This window comes from Malania oleifera, chromosome 1 (genome assembly GCF_029873635.1).
Source record: "Malania oleifera isolate guangnan ecotype guangnan chromosome 1, ASM2987363v1, whole genome shotgun sequence".
Taxonomy (NCBI): domain Eukaryota; kingdom Viridiplantae; phylum Streptophyta; class Magnoliopsida; order Santalales; family Ximeniaceae; genus Malania; species Malania oleifera.
The window spans coordinates 29,579,928-29,607,581 of NC_080417.1; the positions used below are offsets into that span (position 1 = coordinate 29,579,928).

General features: G+C 38.9%; 2 protein-coding genes across 2 annotated transcripts; both read left to right on the top strand.

Moving 5' to 3' along the window:
• The first annotated feature begins 3,252 nt into the window (after positions 1-3,252).
• On the top strand, positions 3,253-4,098 carry LOC131145972 (BAG family molecular chaperone regulator 5, mitochondrial-like). Its single transcript, XM_058095177.1, has one exon. It carries the CDS (start codon positions 3,338-3,340, stop codon positions 3,860-3,862), a length of 525 nt encoding a protein of 174 aa, XP_057951160.1. The 5' UTR covers positions 3,253-3,337; the 3' UTR covers positions 3,863-4,098.
• A 14,974-nt stretch (positions 4,099-19,072) lies between these two features.
• Positions 19,073-20,659, top strand: LOC131145981 (small ribosomal subunit protein mL103 (rPPR7)-like). The gene has a single exon (XM_058095187.1). It carries the CDS (start codon positions 19,171-19,173, stop codon positions 20,389-20,391), a length of 1,221 nt encoding a protein of 406 aa, XP_057951170.1. The 5' UTR covers positions 19,073-19,170; the 3' UTR covers positions 20,392-20,659.
• The last annotated feature ends 6,995 nt before the right edge of the window (positions 20,660-27,654 follow it).

Genomic DNA, 27,654 nt, shown 5'->3' on the forward strand with positions numbered 1-27,654 from the left:
CCTTTGATCTAATGCATTAGGATTTTTGGGGACCAGCTCCTATTTCCTCAAAGGGAGGGTCCCGATATTATGTTTCTTTCATTGATGATTATACTCGTTTTACTTGGATATATCTTATGAAGAAACGTTCTGATTTCATTAGCATCTATAAAATGTTTAGTGCTTTGGTTCAAACATAACATTCAACTGTTATTAAGTGTTTCAGGTGCGGTTTGGGGGAGAGGGGGAGGAGGGGGAATTCAATTCTACTGAGTTTTCCACCCTACTCACCTCTGATGGCGCCATACATCAATCATCGTGCATATACACTCCTGAGAAAAATGGTGTGGCTAAAAGAAAACATCGACACATCATTGAGACAACTCGCTCCCTTCTCCTTTCTGGTGATGTTCCCAAACTTTTCTGGGGAGAAGCAGTTCTCACAGCCACATATTTGATTAACAGAATTTCTAATGCTCTTAATTTGGGAGTCTCTCCTTATGAAAAATTGTATGGTAAGGCTCCAAAGTATTTTCATTTTAGAGTATTTGGTTGCACATGCTTTTTCCTCCGTCCTCATACTGAGTGCTCTAAGTTGTATGTACGATCATGTATGTGTGTGTTTCTTGGTTATGGTGATGGACAAAAAGGATATCGTTGTTATGATCTGGTAACACAAAAACTTTATGTTTCTCGTCATATCACCTTTCTTGAACACATTCCTTTCTTCTCTATTCCAACAAGCTCTAGCATTTTAAATGAGTCTGAACTTGTTAAAATTGACCCCTTTACTTGTGATATTGATTTAGAGTCTTCCCTAATTGCTCCTATTTCTTCTCCTTGTTCTTCACTTTATTCTGCAGGTACAAATCTCCCATCCTCCCTGGAGGACACCTCTTTATCTTTCAATCATGTGGACCCTGCATCTTCTCGTTATCCAACGCTACTACGCAGGCCCCCTTCTCATCTTGATTCATATGTTCTTGCATCTAATTCTTGTTATTCTTCTAATTTTGCTACTTTTTTAGTTTCTTTTCATTTCCATTGTGAGCCTGCTTCCTAACTATAAGGAGGCAGCTCTTGACCCTCTTTGGCAACGGGCTATGAATGAAGAACTTGTTGCTTTGTATAAGACCGGCACGTGGGAGTTGGTACCTCTTCCTCCTGATGAAACGGTAGTGGGATGTTGCTAGGTCTACAAGATCAAAACAAGGTCTGATGATTCTCTTGAAAGATATAAGGCCCGTTTGGTTGCAAAAGGGTTTACTCAAAAAGTTGATTTTGATTATGAGGAGACATTTGTACTAGTTGCTAAGATGACATCGGTACGTACTTTGATTGCAGTAGCTTCTATTAATCAGTGGAGCCTCTCATAGTTAGATGTAAAAAATGTCTTCCTAAATGGGAATCTCAAAGAAGAAGTTTATATGTCTCCACCGCTGGTATTTTTCGTCATCCAGGGGAGGTCTATAGACTAAGAAAAGCTTTGTATGGTCTTAAACAAGCTCCCAGGGCTTGGTTTGAAAAGTTCTCTAAAGTACTTTGTTCTTTTGGCTTTCTCTCAAGTGATCATGATTTTGTTTTATTTACTCGTTATACATCTGCTGGGTGAATTATTCTCCTTCTTTATGTAGATGATATGATTTTAAGTGGCAATAATACAAATGAGATTGTAGAATTGAAATCAAAGCTGCACCACCACTTTGAAATGAAAGATTTGGGACCCCTGAGATACTTCCTTGGCATTGAGGTAGCGTATTCTTCTAAAGGTTATCTCCTCTCTCAGTCTAAATATGCAGCTGATGTCATTCACAAGCCTCGTCTTACTGATACTCGAATTGTAGAAACTCCTCTTGAACTCGATGTTCATTAGACCTCTTATGATGGGGTTCCATTGGCGGATCCAATTTTTTCTGTACTATTGTTGGTAGTTTGCTCTATCTTTCCATCACTCAACCTGATATTACATATGCAGTTCATATTGTGAGTCAGTTTGTATCCTCTCCCACTATGATCCATTGGGCTACTGTTCTCCGTATCTAACATTATATTAGAGGGACATTGTATCGGAGTATATTACTTCCTTCTACATCTTCTTTGGAACCTTGTGCTTATTTTGACACTGATTGGGCTGGAAATCCTATAGACCATAAGTCCACAACTGGTTTCTGTATTTTTTTTTGTGACTCTTTCATTTCCAAGAAAAGTAAGAAGCAATCTGTAGTTTTTCGTTCTTCTACTGAGGCTGAGTATCGTGCCATGACTTCAGCTACTGCTGAAATAGTTTGTTTGCATTGGTTACTTACTGACATAAGTGTCTTACTTGCTGAACCCACTCCTATGTATTGTGACAACACTAGTGCTATTCAGATTGCTCATAACTCTATCTTTCATGAACGTACTAAGCATATTGAAATTGATTGTCACCTCACACGTCATCATCTTCACCTTGGTACCATCTCTCTCTCATTCATTTCCTCTACCATGCAGTTGACAGACTTCTTCACAAAGTCCCACACTATTAGTTGTTTCCAGTTTTTACTTGGCAAACTCTCGATGCTACTTGGTGCACCATCGTGAGTTTGAGGGGAGATGTATCTAATATATATATTTAGTAGGGGCATTTTAGTCTATGTAAATATATTAGGTTTAGGTTTATTTTTATTATGTATTTACTCTCTTTGTAGTTGTTGCTTCACACCATTGAATTCTGGCTTGCTATGTGCAGCCCTCTCTCCCTATTTGCAATCTTTGTCTCTCTCTCTCTCCTCTCTTTTGCATTGGATTATGAACTCTAACATATAGTACATTGGGATGTGTTTGCCATACCAAATTACGGACCTCAAATTTATATTTATTTGAACTTAAAATTTAATGTAATTTAATATTATTTTTATCTAGAAATATTCAAACTTATATTTAAAATCTAAACTTCAATATTCTAAAGTCCTAAATACAAAATTAATATATTTTCTGACAAAAAGAAGACAAGCAATGTATTAACAATCAGACCCTTAAATTGAAAATATAATAGTTTCCTATTTTTAAAAACTGATTTTAATTACTTAAATTTATTTACGATTATGAAAAAATATTTGCCATATCAAAAAGTGTAAATTCATAATTGCATGTGAGAATATCCAGAATCCAAAATTTTTGGAATATCCAAAAAATCCAAATCATTGAAGCATCAAATCTGATTCTTTAAAGTTGAAAATTCAATACTCGAAGATTAATGGGTGCGCACGACGCCTGTGCGCAGTCCGCGCCAAGCGCATTCAAGAACTTTCCGTAAAGCTTAAAAACCTCTCTCCCTCCCCCTCTCCCTAATTCTGCAACTGTAGAAAACCCCTACTCCATGAGACCCTCCGGCGGAGCTCCCTTCTTTTCATCCTCTTCTACCACCTCCACCTGCGGTTGCCAAAATGACCCAACCACCCACCGGCCAGACCCCCGCATCACCGAAATCCCCACTGAGTCGTCGATGAAACAGTCCACCAACCGCTCCCACGCAGTCTGCGCCCTCGTCATGGAAGTCACCGCCGTCGAATCGGAAGCCGCGCGGCTGGAGCGCCTCCTCCATCGGCAGGAGACCGTAGACGCCCTACTCGGCGACGACCGCGAGAAGCTGAGGATGAACGAGTCCTTAATGGCGCTGCTCCTGCGGCTGGACACGGTGCCTGGCGTCGATCCGGCGGTGCGGGAGATGCGGCGGTCCGTGAGCCGTCGGATCGTGGGGTTGCAGGAGATCGTGGACGCCATCTGCGACGCGAAAGGGTTCCATTGGAACGGGATTTTGAGTGAGCGGGGCCGGGATGTGGCGCATAGTGAAGATTGTGCTTGCAAGGGGAGGTTTCGTGCTGGGAATTTAGGGTTCCGGTGAGACGTGAAATGATCGTCTGGTGGTATTGTTGTCATCCAAAGGCGGCAGAAGGAGCATTTCAATTTCTAGGAGGGATATGATTTGAAATTTTAGATAAAAGAAGAAGATAGATTATGGAGGTGGAGGAAATGAAACTCCCACAACTGTTCCCCCAAAAAAATAAAAAAACGAAAACGAAATTGGAAAAATGCAAATTGTTTCTCATCCCAAATTATTAAATTTGTTGTTTTTTCTGTAGATCCTAATTTTTATTTTTTTTATTCGTGATAATTTTGAGAAATATGTGCCAAACATATTAGTGGATGTATTAATATTTGAAATTGTCTGGGTCTATTTAAATTAAGAATTTTTTATTAAAAAAATAAAAAAAAGGAAAATGAGAAAGAAATATTTTTTATTGTATTTTCTCTTTCTATCAAAGATTACTAAAAATAAAAATTTTTGTTCTAATATGATTATAAATTAAGAAATATTAAATGTTAATGTTGTATAAAATCAAATTTTTGTTCACTAATTTGATGTATATTTTATTTTCTTTCTTACTTTTTGTTATAACTAAACATGAAAAATTGAATTCCTTTATATATATATATATATATATATATATATATATATATATATTTTTTTTTACTTTTTCTCATATTTTTCAAGTTTCAAACAAAACCTTAAAATAATTTAAGACTTATCGACAATTGGAACTCAATTATTGGGGTTTGTCTCACATAGACTGTGGAAGAGGTTTGGTGGTCAGTTATTAAGTCTTTCTCAATTTTTGTTATAACTAAACATGAAAAATTGAATTCCTTTACATTTTTTTTTTCTTTTTCTCATATTTTTCAAGTTCCAAACAAAACTTTAAAATAATTTAAGATTTGTCGACAATTGGAACTCAATTGTTGGGGTTTGTCTCACATTGATTGTGGAAGAGGCTTGATGGTCAGTTATTAAGTGTGAGAGAAAGTCTTGCCCTATGAGCTAACTTTTGGGGTTGAGAAGGTCCAAGACCACCTAACACTGGTATCAGAGCCTATGATTTCTTCTTAGGAGGAGTTTAGAACCCGATGTGTGAGAGGGAAATTGTTGAGGTTTGTCCCACATTAATTATGGAGAGAGTTTGGAGGTCAGTTATTAAGTGTAAGGGAAAATCTCACCCCATGAGTTAACTTTTGGGGTTGTGAAGGCCTAAGATTACCCACTTGTATCACTTGTGTAAGTGTAAACACACAATATATATTCTAATTTTAAATTTTACATTCAAAGTCTTTTTCCATAATTTTTTGTTCCCTCAAAAGACTAATTATTGTTCCTCGATTTAGTTCATTGGTTCTTGTTAAACGAGGCATGATTTTTTTGAATCATAATGTTGCACAATCTGTGTTCATAATATTGCATTGCTACATTGTAGAGTAGACTAAATGCGGACAATTGCATATAAATTTTTCGAGTTGCAATAAGTTTTGTAGTCTAGAATTTTTATACTACTATCGTAGGCATAAAAAATTGCAATGTAAATTAAAAAAAAAAAACCAAACTTCAAAATATATAAACATTTGACTAATTATACTAACATACTCAAATTAATAAAAATATTTTACATTGGGCCTCAGGAATGGTAAACTTAATAGAGGGACATGGATTTAACTAATTAAAATATTGTTAGCAAACTCCATACACAATAACACGTGCTAAGATATTAGAGCTTTTGGGATTTAATCCAAAAAGTTTTATTCTACTTTTTCAATGTGCCTTCATTAACAAAAAATTGCAATGCAAATATAAAAAAAATTAATTAGTTAAATTAAAATACATAAATATTTGACTAATTATACTAATGGGCTCAAATTAATGAAAAATTTTACATTGAGTCTTATGACCGGTGGACTTGATAAAGGGACATGGGTTTAACCAATTAAAATATGATTAGCAAGCCCATTAGCCCAAACTCCATACACAATAATATATGCAAGACATGAGAGCTTTTGGGATTTAACCCAAATTTAGTCTCAACAATTGAAAAATATTCAAGTTCTCATCAATTTCGTTTTCTTCCAAAAATCCATTGCTCATGATTAGAAGTCCAAAGAATTGTCAACTTATCAAATCAACATATCTTATTAAATTGATCTCAAATAAAATAAACCCAACTTACATAGATTGTCAAATTGATCATCTAAAATATCCAACATCAAATTGTTCGGGAACAACCTTGAGCTCTAAAATTGACAGATCTCACCAAACATATCAAAGATTAACCTTTCATAGATTATCAAATTGATCCTTGCAAAGATCCATCATCTACTATGTCAAATCAATAGATCTTATCAAATCAATCCAAGATTAAGAAATCTATTGATCCTTTAATAGATTCAGTCAATGGTATTATTCATTATATTCATTGCTTTTAAAATATTGCACTCGTAAATAGCCACTATATATAAATGGAATGCTAAAGTTTAGGACTACAAATTTGTTAGCCATTAGAGCATGTCTATAATTTAGGAAACATATTTACAATCAATCTATATACGGAAGTATACCAACTTGCAAAGTCAAAACTTCTAGAATCTTCAACACTTCCCCTCAAGTTAGTGCGTAGATGTCGCTCATTCCCACTTTGTTGAGACCATCATGAAATGCTCGACTTGATACGGCCTTGGTGAGTAGATCAGCAAGTTGTTCTTGAGACGAGACATAAGGTGTTTCAATGATCCTTGCTTCTAGTTTCTCCTTGATGAAGTGCCTATCAACTTCCACATGTTTGGTTCGATCGTGTTGAATTGGGTTGTGGGCAATATCACAAGTTGCCTTATTATCACAATATATCTTCATTGGGCTGTCATGCTTAATATTCATATCTTCTAATAAATTACAGATCCATAATAATTCGCATACTACCTTAGCAATCCGTCTGAACTCAGATTCAACACTAGATAAAGCAACTACAACTTGCTTCTTGCTTCTCCAAGTGACCAAATTTCCTCCTACAAACGTGAAATATCCTGCTATAGACCGCCTATCTTTGATTGATCCAGCCCAATCTGCATCAGTGTATCCTTTGATATCCAGATTATTCCCCTTTTTAAACATAATCCCTTTCCCTAGAGATGACTTCAAGTAATGCAAAATGCGGGTAACTGCATTCATATGTTCTTCGCTTGAAGAATGCATGAATTGGCTTACGACACTTGGTGCATATTCCATGTCAGACCGAGTATGTGTAAGATACATCATTCTCCCAACTAATCTTTGATACCTTTCCTTGTTTTTCGGAACTTGATCCAGATATATGCCTAGCTTCAAATTTTCTTCCATAAGAGTGCTAACTGGACTACATGCTGTCATACCAGTCTCACTTAGTAAATCTAAGACATATTTTCGTTGAGATAGAAAGATACCTTCCTTTGATCTTGACACTTCAATACCAAGGAAGTATTTCAATGGACCAAGGTCCTTCATCTCAAATTCTCGGGCTAGGTGGTTCTACAATGCACTTCTCTCTTCTAAATCATTTCCTATTACTATCATATCATCAACATACATAATGAGACAAGTAATCATTCCTTTATTATGCTTCACAAACAAAGTATGATCTGAGTTACTCTGCTTGTATGCAAATCTTTCATTGACTTTGTAAACCTTCCAAACCATGCTTTTGGAGATTGCTTCAGACTGCATAGGGCCGTTTTTAATCTGTAGACATGTTTTCTGATTATGCGTCTAAATTGCGTAATTAGGCGTTTAAATTCATTCGTTAAAGATTATAATTTTAATTAAATGCTTGATTATGTTCAATGTTTTAACATTGAGCTCAAATTATAATATTTAGATCTTTACTCGATAATTTACGAATTTTCGGTAACTTATTATTGCACGATAAATTTTTGGACATTTAAGCCGAAATTAAAAGTGTACGTGAGCTGGAGTCCGAATTAGGGTTGTGCGCATGAAGCCGAATATTGAAGATCAGACCGTAAGCCACATGCATGCAACTGACAAGCATTTTATGTGGGTCGTGCGTGAGCTTGAGCCCGCGTAGAAGCCTTGAAAAAGGAGCTAAACAATTGTGAAGATGCATGCGTATGTGTGGGTTTCATGCATGTGTGCACTGGGATAAAAACAAGAAGTAGCAGGCCCGTGAGCAAAATAGAAGAAGCATGTGGTGGGCTTGGACGGCTGGTGTGTGTGTAATGGGTTCATGAGATAGCTGAAGCCAAAATGAAAGAAAAAAAAAGGGGGGGGGTCCGGGTCTTGATGTGACCCAGACATGCAAGGTGTGAGTGGGCTTCTTGTGGGTGCTGGGCAAGTAGGGCTTCTTGGGGGGTCTTTAAAAGTTTTTTTTTAACATAGCAAACCAGGGCCTCAGCCTCTCCTTCCCTTTTGCCTCAATTCTCTTCCCTTCTCTCCCATTCTTCTCTTCCTCTCATCTGCCTCACCTCTCTTCTCTTTTCGTGCCTCCCTCTTGTCTCTCAACTCTCAACTCTCTCACCCTCTCTCCCTCTATTTTATTTTTCTCTCCCTCTTTTCTCTTTTATTTTTTTAGCACCTCAACTCTCCCTCAAAACTCTCGGTTATACCCCTCCTATGTGTTGTTGCTGCTGCTATAATTTGCTGCAACCCAAGCCCTCTTCCTGTCATCTGCTGCTTTTCTCTGCCTTGCCTGCTGCCGTGGCCAGCTTCCCCCACAACAGAAAAAACCTGAGAACCTGAGGCTACTGCCGCTTCAATGTGCTATGGGCTTGCTTACTCTCTCTCTCTCTCTCTCTCTCTCTCTCCGTCTCTCTCTCTCTCTCCGTCTCTCTCTCTTTATTCTTACATTAAGTAATTGGTTAAACATTGTTAATTTTCAATTGAATTTCTATTAAAGTTTTGAACTTTTAAATCTTTGTTGGGTTATTATTATTAAAGTCAAATTTTTTTCTTTCTCTTATTTAATATTATCATTAGAGTTAATTTTTGGTTGGTTTTTTTTTTTTTTTTTTTGTTATTGTTAAAGTTCGGTTTGGTCTCTTTAAAAGAATTTTTTTTTTTTTTAAGGATTTAAGCTTTGTTGGGTTCTATTTAATTTAAGTTCAGTTTAATTAAAGTATGAGTTTTTATCGTGTTTTAATTTATTGTTAAAGTTCTTAAAGAGTTAAGTTAAATTCTTGATTGTGTGTAAAGTTTATCTTTTTGTGTTTGATTGAGGTTTTTTAGAGTTGCGTGCTCAAGTTACGTAGTAAAGTTATCGTCTTTAGGCTTTTGTCCGAAGTTCAAACGTGGGATTTATTTCTTGCCTGGTTGATTAAACGTAGGGTTGTGTTTGATATTTAATTTTGTCATTGACTATTTCATTATACCTTTTTTTGTTTCTCGTTATTAATTTAATGCGTGGTAGGATTCATAATTTAAAATTCACGTTATTTTAATTCGTCAAAAAAATCTCAAACGTCTCAAAACCCGAATCTGAACTGTGTTTAGTAAACCTTAGTTTCTTTTTTTTTTTTTTTGGAATTCCGCAAAATTTGGAATTAGATTGCATTCCCTAGAGAGACAATCTGACATTTGGGTTAAGTATTACACGACTGAACTCTTATACTTGGGATAACTTTCGAGCTGCTAATTTTTACAGTGAGTCAAGTTTTTGGCGCCGTTGCCGAGGAATGCCAATTTTAGTTTCAAACTAGTATTTTTCCCGTTATTTTAATTTTTACCATGAAAAAAAAAGTTAAAAAAAAATGAGTTTTGAAGAAAATATGGCTGCACCTGCACCACGCACACTTATAGATTTTTTGCAGCTCATACGAATTACACAACTATCTTGCATCATATTGCCTGAGAATGCATAAAACTTTAACATTAAGCCTGAAATGATATCTATGATACCTCAATTTTATAGGATGGTGTGTGAAAATCCGTATCAGCATTTAACTGATTTTGAGCTTGCATGTATTACATTCATAGATGGGGTTACTATTAATCAGGCAATTAAATTGTGTCTATTTCCTTTTTCATTGAAAGATAAGGCTAAGACGTGATTTAATTCTCTTAGGCCTTATTCTATCTCTAGTTGGGCTGATATGCAAAATGAATTTCTACATAAATTTTTTCTTTTATAAAGAACTCAATTTTTGTAGGAATAGATCAATCGATTCATGCAAGGAGTTGATGAGATATTTCATAAATGTTGGGAGAGATTTAGAGATTTGGTTAACATGTGTCCCCACCATGGATTTGAATCATGGCACCTGGTCAATTATTTCTACATTGCATTGACTCTTGAATCGAAATAGTTCGTTTATACTATGTGTTCAAAATATTTCTTTAACAAGGAGGCTGATGAGGCATTGAATTTTTTGAATCATTTAACTAACTATGCTCAGCAGTGAAACACTAGGATTGATAGAAGACCTATTGCAGTTCAACCATTGAGAGCAATATATGGTGAAAAGTGGTATGAACTGAAAGATGATTTTTATGCTGAGGCACGTATGGATGAACTCACCAGAAGAGTGGAGGCTATGGAGATAGAAAAGGAGAATAGTACAGAGCAACTTTGTAATTAACCTTCCCAGTCCTATGCACCCCTTTATCAGCCGTCATATCATCAGACTACCTTTCAGCGTTAGTATCAGCCACAACGGATCTCTTAGAGCTACACACCTTCAGGATTTCAATTTAATGCAGCACCTGCTCCACCGGAGAAGTCTATTGAGGATGCTCTTTAGTAGTTCATGCAGATTAATACTCAGACCATGAATGAATTGCGGGAAACCATTAATGAGATGAGCATGCAGTTGAATATCTTAGAAAAAGGGGAATTTTCGATGGAACCTCAACCTAATCCTCAAGAATACCAGCATTAATAGCAACAAATACATAATATTTATCTTGAGGAGCAGAACCGTTATTATTTCGAAAAGCGGAAATGAAGTTTTCCAACTTGAGATACCCATCGATAGACCAACAGTTGTCCAGCCACTTGAAGTAACAACTAAGATAGATGAGGTCAAAGAAAAATTAGAGGAAGCGAGCCCAAAATTGAAGAAGTCAGTTAATGTGGAGATCGAGACCAGTAAGGAGTACCAATATGTGGTACCTTACCCTCAGAGATTGATAGCCATGAAACCATCACTTCTTACTAGAGTAAATGTCAAGGAGTGCAATGCTGAAGCAAATCCCTGCAGTGGTAATGTAACGATCCCCCTTTCGGGTGTTGTCACTTTCCCTTAGGGGCCTTGCGCCGATGGCAACAACGGGTACCTATCAGAGCCCTCACTGAGATTGAGGCGTTACGTATCGCCATCCCTCAATTCAGCAAGCCCTCGGGCGGAGAGTCTTACTTCGCCACAATCATTCATAAGCGAGAGTTCCCGAGAATCAGGGGTAACTACCCCTTTGCTCTGATACCATGGCAACCCAAAGGGCGCAGCTAAAGCATACCAGGACACTTACCTTACTCAGTAAGCCCTCAAGTGTTAAATTAATCTCGTACTCATGCATTCAACAATAGTTTACCGGCAAAGGCCCCAAGGATAGGGAATTCTACCCGTCCATACAAGTAGATTCCCTCTACCCTAGTGCGTTATGCAGCTACTGCCACATCTAAAGCTACTAGTGCACTCGCCTTACTTAGCAAGCCCTCAGGCGAAAGGTATACCTCGCTCAATCGTAACATGTTCTATGTACATACATACTTCTAATATCATAATACATCATTCTTTCTATCATTATTCAATCATACACATTTGTTCATATTCATGGCTTAACATTACATTTCACTTTAAGTGACTCTTTCCCATTTTACATTGTTCACATTTCACATTTCATTTCTATTTCATTTCTTTCCCTTTTCATTTCATTTTCATTTCATACTCATTTTTTTTAATTCATAAATACTCGGCATCTTTCCAGCCGTGGTTGGTTAGCTTCGGCATCCTTTCAGCTGTGGTCGGCATATTTTTAGCCGTGGTTGGTTAGCTTCGGCATCCTTTCAGCCGTGGTCGGCATCTTTTCATACGTGGTTGGTTAGCTTTGGCATCCTTTCAGCCGTGATCGGCATCTTTTTAGCTGTGATTGGTTAGCTTCGGCATCTTTGTAGCCGTGGTTGGCATCTTTTCAGCCGTGGTTATTTCCATGATTGTATTAACACTCACATGCAGCATATTTCATATATCATTTTCATGCTCATTTCATTTTCTATATATCTTGCATCTCGTATATATATAACATAATTCCACATAAAATTCTATTTTACTCATGCCACACAATTTAGCAATAAAATTCATACACTGCCAGTAAAATAAGCCAACAAACATTTAATGTTTATATACTGAAAATACCTTTCATTTCTTACATAATTATCCTGAAAATATTTCCCACTTTCATCAGTTCATTTTCGCATATACATATCTAATAAACATCCCTAAACTTAAAAAAAATATATAATTTAAACAGTTGACATTTTACCCATACTGAAACATATAAACGTACATATAACACAATTTATTTTTCCATTAAATTCATAAAAAATCTGAAGAGGGACAAATATGTTGGGGGACAAAGATCTGATAGAGGTAATCAGGGACGTCAGAGTGATTCGTCACCTCCCTATTGTGCTCGTTGTAAGTTGAGGCATTGGGGAGAATGCCTAGCCAGGAACATTAAGTGTTATCGTTGTGGCAAATACGACCACATGGCCCGAGATTGTCGGGGACTGCCAAACAACGCACCCGCTCCTGATCAGCACCAGAGGAATGAGCCACTGCCTCGTGGTGGTCTAGCGCGTGTTTATACCATGGTTTCGGCTGATAGGGATATTGCTCGTGGTGTAGGAGCAGGTATGATTTTATATTAAAGATTGATTTGATTTTAGATTCATAAGCTTATTTGGAATTGTGGAGTATATTGAATTTGTGGTGTAATGATGATTAGGTAATTTTAGAATTTTGTAAAAAGTATTGATTAGCGAATTTCGAGGACGAAATTCTTTTAAGGAGGGGAGAATGTAACGACCAAAAAAAAAATAATAAAAAAAATTATTAATTCAAAAAGTTATTATTATTAATTAATTAATTATTATTAAGAAAATTAATTAAATTAAGAATATGAGGATTGTGGATATATATATATATATATATATATATATATATATATATAAGTATATATGTAAGTAATATGTATAAGTATATATAAGTATATATAAGTATATGGTAAGGTTAAAGAAAGATAAAGGAAAGAAAAAAAAAAGAAAAAGAAAAAGAAAACTTAATGTTTAAGTTTTCTGGTGGAACAAAACAGAAGGAAAGAAAGAGAAAAAAAATTCACGCGCACAGAATAGAACAAGAAGGAAAAAAAGAGAGAGAAAGAGAAAGAAAAATTAAATATATTCTCTCACTCTCCACTCCTCTACTTTCTATGATTTCGCGATCGATTTTTGTCCATTTGAAAATACCATCAAACTCCATTCTTCGCCACCGACATATCTACCGAAGTGGATTTGTCTTAGGAGTAACGTGAGCATATCTCGTGGGGTAAGCCAAATTCTCATTCTTATATCAATTTTTCCTAAATTTTAAGCCAAATGGATGATCGGATACCACCACGAGAATCTAGGGATGATTCTCTACAAGTCTAGCGGAGTGAAATTCTCGTGTGGTTATTGTAGAAATAGTCCAAAATTAAGATAAATGTGTTATTTAGAAATTAATTATTATTTAATTATTATAAATTAGGAAATATTAAAATAATATTTTATTTGGGTTGATTTGATTGAATCAGGGTTCGGGTGAGCGTCGCGAGTATAAGTTTGGGAGCCCTGCAAGTGTAATTCAGGGAATTAGGTAAGGGGGAATAAAATTATATCAGTATTTTATTAAGGTGAACCGGTTATTTACGAGTGTATGAAATTTATTATTTATCTATATAATTTTCACAATAGTCTGATTACTGGAAAAAAAAATGATGATTTGGTTTAAGGTTATATTTGGGATAATTGTTAATGATATAAAATTCGTGTGACAGGGGAGTAATTTTTCCTAATAAATTGAATATGAATTACTGTAGTATTTGGGTTTGCATGTGGGGGTGTTTGAAATGATTATGGCATGATGAATGAGTTGTTATGTTTGACTCCTGTGTGGAAATGTATTGATCTATTGGATTACTATGTGAGAATGTATTAATCTGTTGGATTCCTGTGTGGAAATGATTTGATGCGTCTGTGTGAACTAACTGGTGTGGTTATTCATATGCATCTCAATATAACGTTGACATGAGGAGGTTGTTATATTGCCTATATATAAATGATGATGTGACGTTGGCAGGTCGAGGAGCTCGTCGTATTGTTATTTATATGGGGTAGGACATTGGCAGGTCGAGGAGCTTGTTCTACTGATGTATAACGGGTAGGTCATGGGGATTGGATACTGTGAATAATGCCTGTGTGGGCCATGTTATATACCCTGTGTGGGTAGTGGTGCCTGTGTGGGCCACGTTATATCCTGTGTGGATAATGGCGTCTGTGTGAGCCATATTATATACCCTGTGTGGGTAGTGGTGCCTGTGTGGGCCACGTTATATCCTGTGTGGATAATGGCGCCTGTGTGGGCCATGTTATGTACCCTGTGTGGTTAGTGGTACCTGTGTGGGTCACGTGTAGATAAGAAGTACGTAGGTGCCTGTGTGGGCCACGTACTGACATGTACGCAGTTGCTCTGTGTGGGCCACGTATTGAGGACATTGGAAGATGAAGTATGAGATGCATGATTCCTGTGTGGATGTGTTGTGTGCATGTGAATTTAATTATAGCATAAAAATAATGGTATAGCATATTGTGAATGCATGTGCGTGCATGCGGCGAGGTAAACATACCACTGGGGACTTGCTGAGAAAGGCGAGTGCTCTGTTAGGTAGTTTCTTGGTATCAGTGCAAAGGGATGCTACTTGTATGGGTGGGTAGACATCTCAATCCTCGGAAATCTTCGCCTTTAAAATAATAAAGATGTGTGTACTGGCGACAAGGTAATACTTCACCTAAGGGCTTACTGAGTAAAGTGAGTGCTCTGGTAGGTAGTTTTTAGTACCAGAGCAGAGGGAAGCTACTTGTATGGGCGGGTAATCTTCCCTATCCTTGGGGACTTTCGCCTGCATAAAAATTATGTACTTGTGCATATTGAATGTGTGTGTGATATTGGATGTCGGGAATGTTATTAATGGTACATTTTCTCAGTTGTTATTGATGTTATATGAGAAGCAGTTTATTTTGAGATATAAATATTAAAACTCATTTGTCACACATTGTTATAATTTATTCCACCCTTACTGAGAAGTATCTCACCCTAGTGGATTAACAATTTTTCAGGTTCTTCTGGAGACCGGGTTTGAAGGCTTAGGCTGGGACTGTTTGTGATAGTGTCTTTTTGGGGTATTGTGAGATACTGATATATGTATAGATATATTTGTACGGAATTACGTTTTAAATGCTGGTTGTGGATATAGATATTTGGATGTTGTAGTGTTGGTTTTTGGTTGTTATATAGAACTCTGGTATTTATTTGAGGTTATTTATTCATGTACCGCTGCGTGTATGTTAATTATGGTATCAGATACAAGTAATTGGAACACGTGGCACTCGAGCCCCACTTGGTGGGTCGGGGCGTCACATTGTGGTATCAGAGCAAAGGGGTAGTTAACCCCGATTCTCGGGAACTCTCGCTTATGAATGATTGTGGCGAAGTAAGACTCTCCGCCCGAGGGCTTGCTGAATTGAGGGACGGCGATACGTAACGCCTCAATCTCAGTGAGTGCTCTGATATGTACCCGTTATTGCCACGGGCGCAAGGCCCCTAAGGGAAAGTGACAACGCCCGAAAGGGGGGTCGTTACAGGTAAGGTGATGGGTACACCCGATAAAGAGGGTGAGTAGAATGGTAAACGTTTAAAGGAACCAGGTAAAAATTTTAATGTTGATGCTTCTAAAGAACCAAAGGTAACTGCTTTGAAAACTTTACCTCAAAGACCGGTTTTTAAAAAATTTGTTTTCTAAAAAATACACTGAATAAAGATCATTTCTTGTTAAAACAAGAAAGGCAGTTTGCACATGTTTTGTTTGGTACCTTAGAACGTATTGATTTATTTTAGGCTAACTTTTGTGCAAAAAACAAGATTGATTCATTGTGGCAACTCAAATTTGGAAACTCACTAGTTCAATTTATAGACCTGCACCCATCAGATGAAATTCCTCCAGAGTCTCCGCTAGACAGATTGTGATGTTTTTATTTCCTTTCTTTTCATTTTATTTTGCCTTATTTTATATTTAGTCAATTTTCAAGTACATTTTTCCTTAATTTTAGTTTTTATTTTCCTTTACTTCTCCGCCCAGGTACGCTACACTTCCCTTATTATCATCTCTTCTGTCTCCCCTATGCTTTTACATTGAGGAAAATGTTTCACTTTAGTTGGGGGGGGGGGGATGAGAAAATACATTGAAAAAAAAAATTTGAAGATGGATGATTATGCCTTGATTAACAATGACTTATACCCTTCACATACTTGTATATAACCTAAGAGTTACATACTCAAGTTATTTATGTGTAGTTTCTCCTTACATGATTTATCTAGGAATTGCAACTCCATGAAGGTTGACTGGTAATTCATTTGTGTTAATCTAGTTATATAAACTCTTGTATTTATATGGTATCTCATGAGACTAAAAATACACGTTCACGTGACTTGTAGCACTTAGGGTTCTTTGTGAGCACTGAGAGAGCGCCCATGGCGACTGTGATACCTTATGAGGTATTGTTGAGCCATTTATCGTTCTTTTTGAGTTTTTGACGTCAGCTCAGGGTTCATGAAACTCAAATTTCCTTTTTTTTTCCTGGATACTCTTTGTATACTAGTCTTGGTTTTTAACTTGCTAGCCTTAGAGGTGACATCCAACAGGAAGATAGAAACCTAGGTCTTGTAGCCTACTCAAGATGTGAAGGCTGAGCCACCCCTAGAGATAGACTTATTTCATGGATTATTGTTCGAACTTAATTCACATGGGAAGTATGAAGACAACAAAAGAAGTATAATGATTGTCCTAATTGACTATGTAAAGAAAGAAATTGAAGAATGAGCAAAAGAAAGAAAAAAAAAAAAGAGAAATAGAAATGCACCAGAATGGGGGTGAAAGATTAATACCTACTCCACACAACTACAATAAAAAGTCAGGGACATGACACATATTCTCCATGTATGAAGACTCTTCAATCACCTAATGCTCCAAATGTATTCAAGCCTGGTTTGTGAATAAGTTGATTTAGGGTGGTCTTGGTTGGATATGACGAGTAGATGAGAACATGTTAGGGTGAAGGACCCGACATCTCACAAATAGGCTGGATCCTTTTCAGTCCACTCCAAACATTTATCTTTTGTTCCTTGCAATATGTGGGATGTTTGATCGCGACACTCCTCCTCACATATGACGAGTGAACCTATCCTTTTTGAGTGTTTTTGAGAGTACACCAGTTAGGCTGAGTCAAAACGACCGTTCTGTAGGTGTCCACTGGTATTTTGGGTGTAATAAGTCATACACATTAACTCTAAATTGCTTCGAGATTTCGCCTATTTATACTTGAATTTATGTGACTACATTAACTCTAAATTATAATTGTTGGTTAACTTTATATGAGTATACTGTTCTTAATGGCTATATAATGATGAAACTTACATGATCGACTTGTCTCAGAGTTGCGTGAATTGTGTACGAATGAGCTTGTGTGTAATCTGGATATATTCCTGTATGTGAAATAATATAGTTGTGTCGCACGTGCATTCATTTCATGTTTGTTGGAATTAGTGTTTGTGGTAACCGCCCTAGATTTCATTCACGTTATTTGTTAGAAACTAGTAAAACGTTAATTGGGGGCGTGTGATTACATGTCTAAATTGCGTAATTAGGCGTTTAAATTCATTCGTTAAAGGTTATAATTTTAATTAAATGTTTGATTATGTTCAATATTTTAACATAGTTCAAATTATAATATTTAGATCTTTACTCGATAATTTACGAATTTTCGGTAACTTATTATTGCAAGAGAAATTTTTGGACATTTAAGCCAAAATTAAAAGTGTACGTGAGGTGTACATGAGCTGGAGTCCGAATCAGGATCGTGTGCATAAAACCAAATACCAAAGATCGGATCATAAGCCACATGCATGCAATTGACAAGCATTTTACGTGGGTCGTGCGTGAGCTTGGGCCCGCGAAGAAGCCTTGAAAAAGGAGCTAAACAATTGTGAAGATGCATGTGTGCATGGGGTTTCATGCATGTGTGCGTTGCGATAGAAACAAGAAGTAGCAGGCCCGTGAGCAAAATAGATGAAGCATGTGGTGGGCTTGGACGACTGGGCCTCTGTGCGTAATGAGTTCATGAGATAGTTGGAGCCAAAATTTGATGAACCTTATATCAAAAGTTAGCCAAATTCATACTATATCAAATTTGCAATTTCAATTTCGTATTTTAAATGTTGAATTAATTAAAAAATGTAGAAAGGCCTTTTGAATTAAGGAATAATTAAGAAATGTTCTTTTTTAAAAAAAAGTTAATTTTTAGAATTTTAAATTTGATACTCATGATATTCTTGATTTGATGTTTAATGTTGCTTAAAATGTTGCTTGTGCACTTCTATTAACACCCATCTTTTCTATGATTTAGTTCCCACCACTAACAAATCAGATTCATTCATTTAAGAAATATAATTCTTAGTTAAAACTTTGTTTCATAATACAATTTTTGATGTACAGTAATTACTTTAAATTAAAGTAAGTTATTTCAGTTATAATTTCTTACTTTTTTGAATGTCTTTTGAAATTATTTTCACTATCTTTAAAATAATGATAAAAGACATTGACTTTTACTTAAATTTAACAAAAATACAAAAATATAAACTAAAATTCAAAAAATTTGAGATTTTGAAATATGAGAGATATGTTAAAATCTTAGGAAAATTTTGTACACCTCAAGAAGATTGTGTCTTTTCTCACAAAGGTGTTGGAGTACTTTGCCTTTAAATTATTAGTAAAATCACAATCTCCTTTTTAACATGACTGAAAACGTGTTTGCAACATTCAATTTTAATCACGCTTACTTATTGTCATGTCAATTTATTAATATTTAAAATCACAATTTGTGAAATTGTGTTTAATAGTTATAGGCATTTGCGCGTTATTATTACAATAGAAAACGCAGTTTGAAAGTGCGGTTTTAGCTGTATCGAAAAAGATATTGCTTCTTCACTTCTCGCTCGTTTCCTCCCTCTCAGAACCCTAAACCCTTCCCCACAATGGCTTCTTCTCTTCCGGTCCGCCATGTTCGTCATTTCTGCGCCGCCACCAACTCCACAATCTCCATCTCCAAAGCGAAAGCAAAACTTCGTTCCGAGTATGACCCCGACAAGGCCCTAGAAATCTACTCCTCCGTCTCCGACCATTACACCTCCCCTGTCTCCTCTCGCTACGCTCAGGAATTCACTGTTCGGCGCCTCGCCAAATCTCGACGCTTTGACGACATCGAAACCCTAATCGAATCCCACAAAAAAGACCCCAAAATCACCCACGAACCCTACCTCTCTACCTTGATACGATCCTATGGCCGAGCCGGGATGTTCGATCACGCCCTCAAGACTTACAATCAGATGGACGAGCTTGGAACGCCGAGATCGGTTATATCCTTCAACGCGCTCCTCTCTGCTTGCAACCAGTCAAAGCTGTTCGACCAGGTGCCCAAGCTTTTCTCTGAGATCCCACACAAGTTCAACATTTTGCCCGATAAAATTTCGTATGGTATACTGGTTAAATCCTTCTGTGAGTCGGGTACACTGGAGAAGGCCATAGCGACTCTTGAAGAAATGGAGGAGAAAGGAATTGAGGTAACTGCTATAACTTTTACGACGGTTTTGGATGGTTTGTATAAGAAGGGGGAGAGCGAAACTGCTGAGAAGCTGTGGAATGACATGGTGGCAAAGGGGTGTTCGCTGGATGTTGCGTGCTATAATGTTAGGATCGTGTATGCTCATGGCGGTTCACCAGAGGGTGTGAAGGCCTTGATTGAAGAGATGAGCGACGCAGGGCTGAAACCCGACACCATTAGTTATAATTATTTAATGACTTCGTACTGTAAGGGTGGGATGATGGAAGAAGCTAAGAAGGTTTACGGTGAATTGGAGAGTAATGGGTGCCATCCAAATGCTGCAACTTTTAGGACTTTGATATTTTATTTGTGCAGAGCAGGGGATTTCGAGGAGGGGTATAAGGTTTTCAAGAACAGCGTGAAGCTGCATAAAATTCCTGATTTTGGGACGTTGAAGCATTTGTTGGAGGGTTTGGTGAAGAAATCGAAAATTAAGGAGGCAAAAGGATTGACGCGGACAGTGAAGAAGAAGTTCCCCTCTAACTTCTTGAATGCTTGGAAGAAACTGGAGGAAAATCTTGGCTTGACTTCTGCTGCTGCTGCTGATGATGACGACGATGTGCTCCAGCACCCAGCGAGGCTGCCCTGTAAGTGATGGTGGAACTGTTGCTAGTGGGTATTAAATTGTATTGTTCACCACAGCGTTAGATATTTAAACCAGAGGAGTTCCTCGCTTGGTCTGTGACTGCAAATGATTCAATCTGATTGAAATGTGAATTGTTAGTGTGAGGGACAATGCAGATGAGCGATGCTGGTTTTGGCCCTTGGGTATTGCCTTTGGGAGCCATGTTGAGAGCTCCAAATGGAGATATTTTTTTGCTTAAAAGATGTTTTAAGGTCTCCCAGTTAATTGGTTTCTACAATTTTGATTCTTTGCTTCACCTTTTATCTTTGATTTTAGTGTTGAACATGCCCATTGCAGTGAGCCTGCTACTTGCATTATACAACATTCCTGTGGTGTTACTGGTGTATGCCTTTTGAAACTTGAAACAAATAGTTTTTTGCTGTGTTTCCATTGTAGACTTTAGCTCTCATGTCTTGAACAAGCAATGGGTTCCATTTCCTCTGCAGTTTATTGTCTTGTTAACGTACTGTTGCCATTAGTGGAACTGTGGGTTCATGACTTCATTCATGAATGCAAAAAATCTAATTCCAGAATGACTTTGTGTATAGAATTAAGTTCACAACAGTAACAGTTGAGGTAATGTTCATGAAATATAATCATGAAAAATGCTGGTTATAGAAGAAGAACATACTTTCTCTATTAATCACACTCCTGAATGATTCTCAATCTAGCCCGTGCATTTTATAAATGTTTAGAATCCATTCATGCAAGTCTATAATTGATATGACTTCAAAATTGTTCATTGGTGATTATTTGGGTTACATTTGTGAATTGTCATAGATGAATTTGGAATCAACTTTAAACAGTTTCACTTGGTGAGTTACTGAGCTTTATTTATCAAATTGTTTAAAATTGTTCTCTTTTCCTACAATGATTGATTTCGATCTGCATATATTAATACATCTTGAACATTGCATGCTAGACAATTTATCTCAAGCTTTGGACGAATTCAGTAATGTATTCTGAATGGGCACTCAAAAAAACCTGAAACAGAGGAACACAATTAGAAATTTTTTTGCATAAATTGCATTATATATATTCAAGATTGGTTGGTTGAGATTGATCTCTTCAATTGTTTTTTTTTTTTTTAGGGTGGGTTTGGGTTTGTTTTGTGTTGTTCAGACTGTTTGGTCTTGGATGTTAACTAGGAGCTCATATTTGTCTTTGTTTTTGCTTTTGTTTATTAGTTTTTTTTTTCTCACTTATTATTGGCAGTTAGGTCAACTCCGTTTGGTTGCTATGAAACCTATGACAATGAATTGCAATTTTTGTTTACATCTTCATATTTTTTGAATAAAAAAAGTGAACTGAATAGTAGTTGTAATGATGTCCACACGAAGCGTGTAATGTTCCGCTCTGTTATGGTGGCTAGAGGTTCAGCCTCTACCCACTTAGTAAAATAATTTATTGCTACCAATAAAAACTTTCTTTGACCTGTCGCCTGCGGTAGAGGTCCAAGGATGTCTATTCCCCACTGTGCGAAGGGGCAGTGACTGGTTAAAGGGGAGAGTAAATTAGAGGGTACGTGTGGTACAGTTGCACATCGTTGACATCTGTCGCATTTCTTGACGAGTAAAACGCCTGTCGCATGGCTTTGTGGGCTAGGGCCCTACTGGTAAGGTGGTTTCCACACACTCCTTCGTGGATTTCTCTTAGTACGTATGTCCCTTCCTCATCGTTTAGACAAAGAAGGTAGGGCAATGTTAGAGATCGTCTGTACAGCTCCCGACCTATCAGCGTATACCTTGCTGCTTTTCTTCTCACTTTCCGAGCTTCCTTGTTGTCTTGTGGTAAGGATTCGTTCTGGAGAAATAGGAACAAAGGCGCCCTCCAATAATTCTTGTTGATTTCGGACTCTACTGAGTTAACTTTGTCTTCCTCGTATGATGATTTCCCTATTCGCTCTAGATAAATAGCTTCTTTCCATTTCGCCTCGGTCGCTGAGGCCAATTTCGTAAGTGCGTCGGCCTTTTTGTTTTCTGCCCTTGGTACGTGTTCTATATCGAATCGAACAAATGCTTTCTCGTATTCTTGGGTCTTAACAAGATATTTCTTCATTCTTGGATCCCTAGTTTCAAATTTTCCTTTCAGCTGCTCTACCACTAGTTGAGAATCACTCAATACCTTGATCTGTGCCACCACTAATACTTCTGCCAAGTGCAGGCCTGCTAGCAAAGCTTCATACTCCACATCGTTGTTGGTTGCTGTGAACTCAAGTTTCAGTGCGAAAAGAGTTTCAGTGACTTTAGGGGCCGAAAGGATGAATCCAGCTCCCCCTCCAGTAGCGTTAGATGACCCATCAACATGCAGTGTCCATACGTCTGGCTTAGTGGATGAGTCGGAGAACCTTTCTGCTGTAAAATCAGCGAGCACCTGGGCCTTGACCGCGGGCCTTGGTTGATATTGTATGTCGAACTCACTTAACTCAATTGACCATTTTGTCATCCTTCCCGAACTCTCCGGTCGCTGTAGAATTTGTCTCATCGGTAGGTTTGTTAACACAATTACCTTGTGGGCCTGAAAGTAGGGCCTCAATTTTCGTGCTGCACAAACGATGGAGAACGCGGCTTTTTTCGGCTTTGCAGTAGTTCTTTTCAGCTCTGCTGAGCACCTTGCTAGTGTAATAGATGGGTTGATGCTTCTTGCCTTCTTCCCGAACCAGGACAGAGCTGACGACACTTTCTGTGGATGCTATATAAAGGTAAAGGTCTTCCACATTCTTTGCTTTGGTTAAGAGAGGAGGGGATCCGAGGTACTGCTTAAGCAATTCAAAGGCTTTGGCATGCTCTTTCTCCCATTCGAATCCTCCCTTAAACCCTAGTGCTTTGAAGAATGGTAAGCCTTTGTCCCCTGAGCAGGAGACAAATCTGCCGAGGGAGGCTATCCTCCCTGTCAAAACTTGGATCTCCTTTTTGATCTGTGGGGCCTCCATCTCCAGTAGCACTTTTATTTTATCTGGGTTTGCTTCTATACCTTTACGAGTCCACATAAAGCTCAGGAATTTTCCTACAGAAACACCGAACACACACTTCGATGGGTTCAGTTTCATGTGGTACCGGTGAAGGAGTTCGAATGTTTCTCTCAAGTCTTTGCAATGTTGTCCTATTACCAAGCTTTTTACCAGCATGTCGTCCACGCACGCCTCCATTGTTTTTCCGAACTGATCTTTAAAGATCCTGTTCACCAATCTCTGATATGTGGCTCCTGCATTTTTTAGCCCGAAAGGCATCACCCGGTAACAATACAAACCCCTTTCGGTGATGAAAGGTGTTTTTTCTTCGTCTGCTCGACTCATGGGAATTTGGTTGTATCCTGAGTAAGCATCCATGAAGCTGAGGAGCTCATGCGCAGAGGTTGAATCCACTAGTTGGTCGATTCGGGGAAGAGGGAAATTGTCTTTTGGGCACGCCTTATTCAAGTCAGTAAAGTCTATGCAAGTGCGCCATTTTCCATTTGACTTTCTTACTAGAATCACGTTGCTCAACCACTCCGGGTAGTCTACCTCCCTGACGAAGTTGGCTTGTACTAGCTTCGTCACTTCCTCATCGATTATTCTGATTCGCTCCATTGTGAAGTTTCTTTTTTTCTGCTTCACCAAGTTGGTGGTTGGGGTCGACCTGCAACCTGTGCTCTATCACTGTAGGGTCGATGCCGGGCATGTCCGCGGCCGACCATGCAAATAAATCAGCGAATTCGTCCAAGAGTTCGCTTAGCTCCGCTTTCAAGGTGTCGGGCAAGTGATTCCTGATCTGTATACTTCTCTCCTGGTGGCCGTTCAGTGGTATGTGCTTGACATCTTCATCTACTGTACTGATCTGGGAATACTTTCCTCTTACTTCTAGATCTTCCACCGTTAGAGTTTCTCTAGCCTCCATCTTCCCTTTCAGGGCCATTACATAGCAACTCTGAGCAGCGGCCTAATCTCCATTGACAAATCTTATCCCTTGTGGTGTAGGGAATTTGACTTTGAGGTGGTACGTTGACGTTACCGCCCGAACTGTGTTAAGGAAAGGGCGATCCAAGATGACATTGTATATCGAAGGTCGGTCGACCACCAAGAATTCTGTCAATGTCGTTACCTGCTGCGGAGTCGTCCCTATTGTCACCGGTAACGTGATTATACCCAAGGGGTGAACAGTGTCTCCCCTGAATCCTACCAAGGGGGTCGAGACCGACTTGAGTTGTTTCTTGTCGATCTTCATTCCAACCAGAACTGACCAGAACATGATGTTGGCCGAGCTCCCGTTGTCTATCAGTATGTGTTTGACCATATAATTGGCCACTAGTAAGGAGAGCGCTAATGCGTCATCATGTGGATGCTGCACCCCTTCTTCGTCTCCGCTGTCAAAGGTTATAACGTCATCTTTTCTGTTTGGCTTGCTACTAGTTTCCCCCTTCTCCATCGTCAGCACTTGTTTAGCATATCTTTTGCGTGCACTCCTGTTATCACCTCCACTAGCGGATCCTCTAAAGATCACCGCAATTTTCCCTATGGCCTGCTCTTCCTTCTCTTTTGCGCCATGCCTCTTCTGTTCGATTGGTTCCCTTTGTGGATTTTCTTTCTTTATAAACTTTGACAGATGTCCCCTTCTTATTAGGATTTCGATTTCTTTCCTCAACTGAATGCATTCTTCTGTGTCGTGGCCGTGATCCCTATGGAATGCGCAGAACTTGGACATGTTCCGCTTATGTAGAAGCGTTCGCATAGGTTCAGACCACGAGATGTAGTCCTTCTTTTTGATCTACATCTGTAACTCTAAGTGCAGTACATTTAGGGGTGTGTAGGTGGAGAACTTGTTGTGCTGTCCTCTCATCTTTGAACCTGTCTGCAGCGCACTAGTCTCATGCCTTTTTACAGATCTATAGGAGTCTCCAGATTCTCTGCTATTGTTTCTCCTTTTCCGCTCTATGCGATTTCCTCTCGTATCCATCATCTCCTCCAGGTTTATGTATTTCTCTGCTCTGATCATTAACTTCCCCATGTCCACCGGTGGTTTTTTCCCTAGGGAGTATAAGAAGCTTCGGAGTTGAAGAGCCGTTGTCAAGGCGGTCAAAGCTACCCCCATGTCTAAGTTGCGGATTTCTAGGGTCGCTGTGTTGAACCGATGCATGAAGTTCTTTAGAGTTTCCCGCTCCCTTTGCACCATACTCATGAGATAGCCTGTTGTTTTAGCAACTCTCCGGCTACTAAGGAAGTGGCCGGTGAATATTTATTCCATCACTTGGAAGGAACCAATAGATCTTGGTCGAAGAGTTCGATACCAGTCTCTGGTAGCACCCTTAAGGGTGGTTGCAAAAGCTCGACACATGATGGCGTTGGGAGCCCCTTGCAACTGCATCAACATTTTGAAATTATCCAGATGATCAATGGGGTCAGACAAACCTTCGTATCTTTCAAAAGTGGGCATCTTGAATCCACTTGACAATGGGGCCTCCATGATTTCTTTGTTTAATGGAGGCTCTGAGGACCTTAGGGATGCTTCCCCATAGTAGGGTCTGGTTCTGCCCTCCTTTATCATTTTCTCTATATGCTCTATTTTCTTTATTCTTTCCTCAAGCTCCGTGGATCTTTGTTGGTTGACGTCCACGCTATTTGCATCTTCTACCTTCTTATTGAGATGAGTTTTCTCATCTTTCTCCACTGGTTTGTTAGCTTGCTTGTCGGCGCTGGGATTCTCTTGCGGTTGGGGGAGGACATGCCCTTCTTAACTCTTTTGTTGTAAGAGTTGGTTGACCATGTCCTTCATTTCCTTCTGGAAAGTAAGGAACTCCTTCCTGCTGACACCTGATGACTCTGCGGGCGTGGATTGGATGGATTGGGATGGTTCTTTTGTAGCAGGGAAGGAGGTAGAATTGCGTGAAGTCGGCTTTGCTGGAATGTCGAAAGTCGAAAGCAAGATAATATTGCCTCTTAAAAGCAGGTTCCCACAAACGGCGCCAACTGTTGCGGGATAAAAATAGTAGGGATGCTTCTTCAACTCCCGTGGACCTGAAAGAGGAAGAGAAGAAAGGCTTGGAGGACCCGGGGTGTACTCCGAGGGATCTCTCCGATGCCTAAGTAAAAGGAACGCTTTTAGGGAGGCTAAACGCAACAGTAGAATGGTGTTTTGTCACTTACCTTTGCCTTTTCTCCAAATCTCTTCTTATAGGGGCTTGAGTTGACCGTCGGTTGGCTTGCACTTATTGCACAAGGGCGTGAATCGCTCTCCAGCAATAAGTGCGTACGTCTATTACTCGGTTATTAAGGGCGTTGGCGTGGATCTCTCCTCCTCTTTATTGGGTCGGAGCTAATCACTCGTCCGAATGTCAGACCCGGAGAAAGTGCGAGATAGGCGTTGACCTGTCCTCATTAGCTAGATTATTATGGGTATATCGGTTGCCCCCCCTTCAGTTTCAAATTTCTAGATAGAATTTTGAATAATGGTTTTGTCTGCATCTTTCCCTTTAAAGGGTTTAACGCTCCATCTTGTTCCTCCCTTTTTTTTTTTTTTTCTTTTAGCTGAACAGCTCGTACCGAACTGTTTTGCCGGGCTGCTCGTGCCGAGCTGTTTAGCCGAGCTCCTCGTGCCAAGTTGCCGAGCTGTTTTGGCGAGCCGTTTTGCCGAGTTGCTTGTGCCGAGCTATTAGCCGAGCTCTTTGTGCTGAGCTGTTTTGCTGCGCTCCTCGTGCCGAGCTGTTTAGCCAAGCTTCTCGGCCCGAGCTGTTTCGTCTGAGCTCTTTCAAGAGTTGCTTGGGCCGAGCTATTTCGTCCGAGCTCTTTGAAGAATTGCTCGGGCCGAGCTGTTTTGTCCGAGCTCTTTGAAGAGTTACTCAGGCCGAGCTATTTCGTCCAAACTCTTTGAAGAGTTGCTCGGGTTGAGCTGTTTCGTCCGAGCTCTTTGAAGAGTTGCTCGGGCCGAGCTATTTCGTCCGAACTCTTTGAAGAATTGCTCGGGCCGAGCTGTTTTGCTGAACAGTTTGTGCTGAGCTGTTTGTTTCGAGCTCTTTGAAGAGTTGCTCGTGCCGAGCTGCTTCGTCCGAGCTCTTTGAAGAGTTGCTTGGGCCGAGCTGTTGCAAGGAGGGAATTTGACCGAGCTGTCCGACCTTTTCCCTGGAGTGAAGCTTGGACGACCTGTCCCATGGAAGGAATTTTTCCGACCTGTACCACGAAGGGAACTTGGCCGAGTTGTCCAACCTGCACATTGAGAGTAGATATACCGACCTATTCGACCTGCTTTATGAAGGGGATTTGTC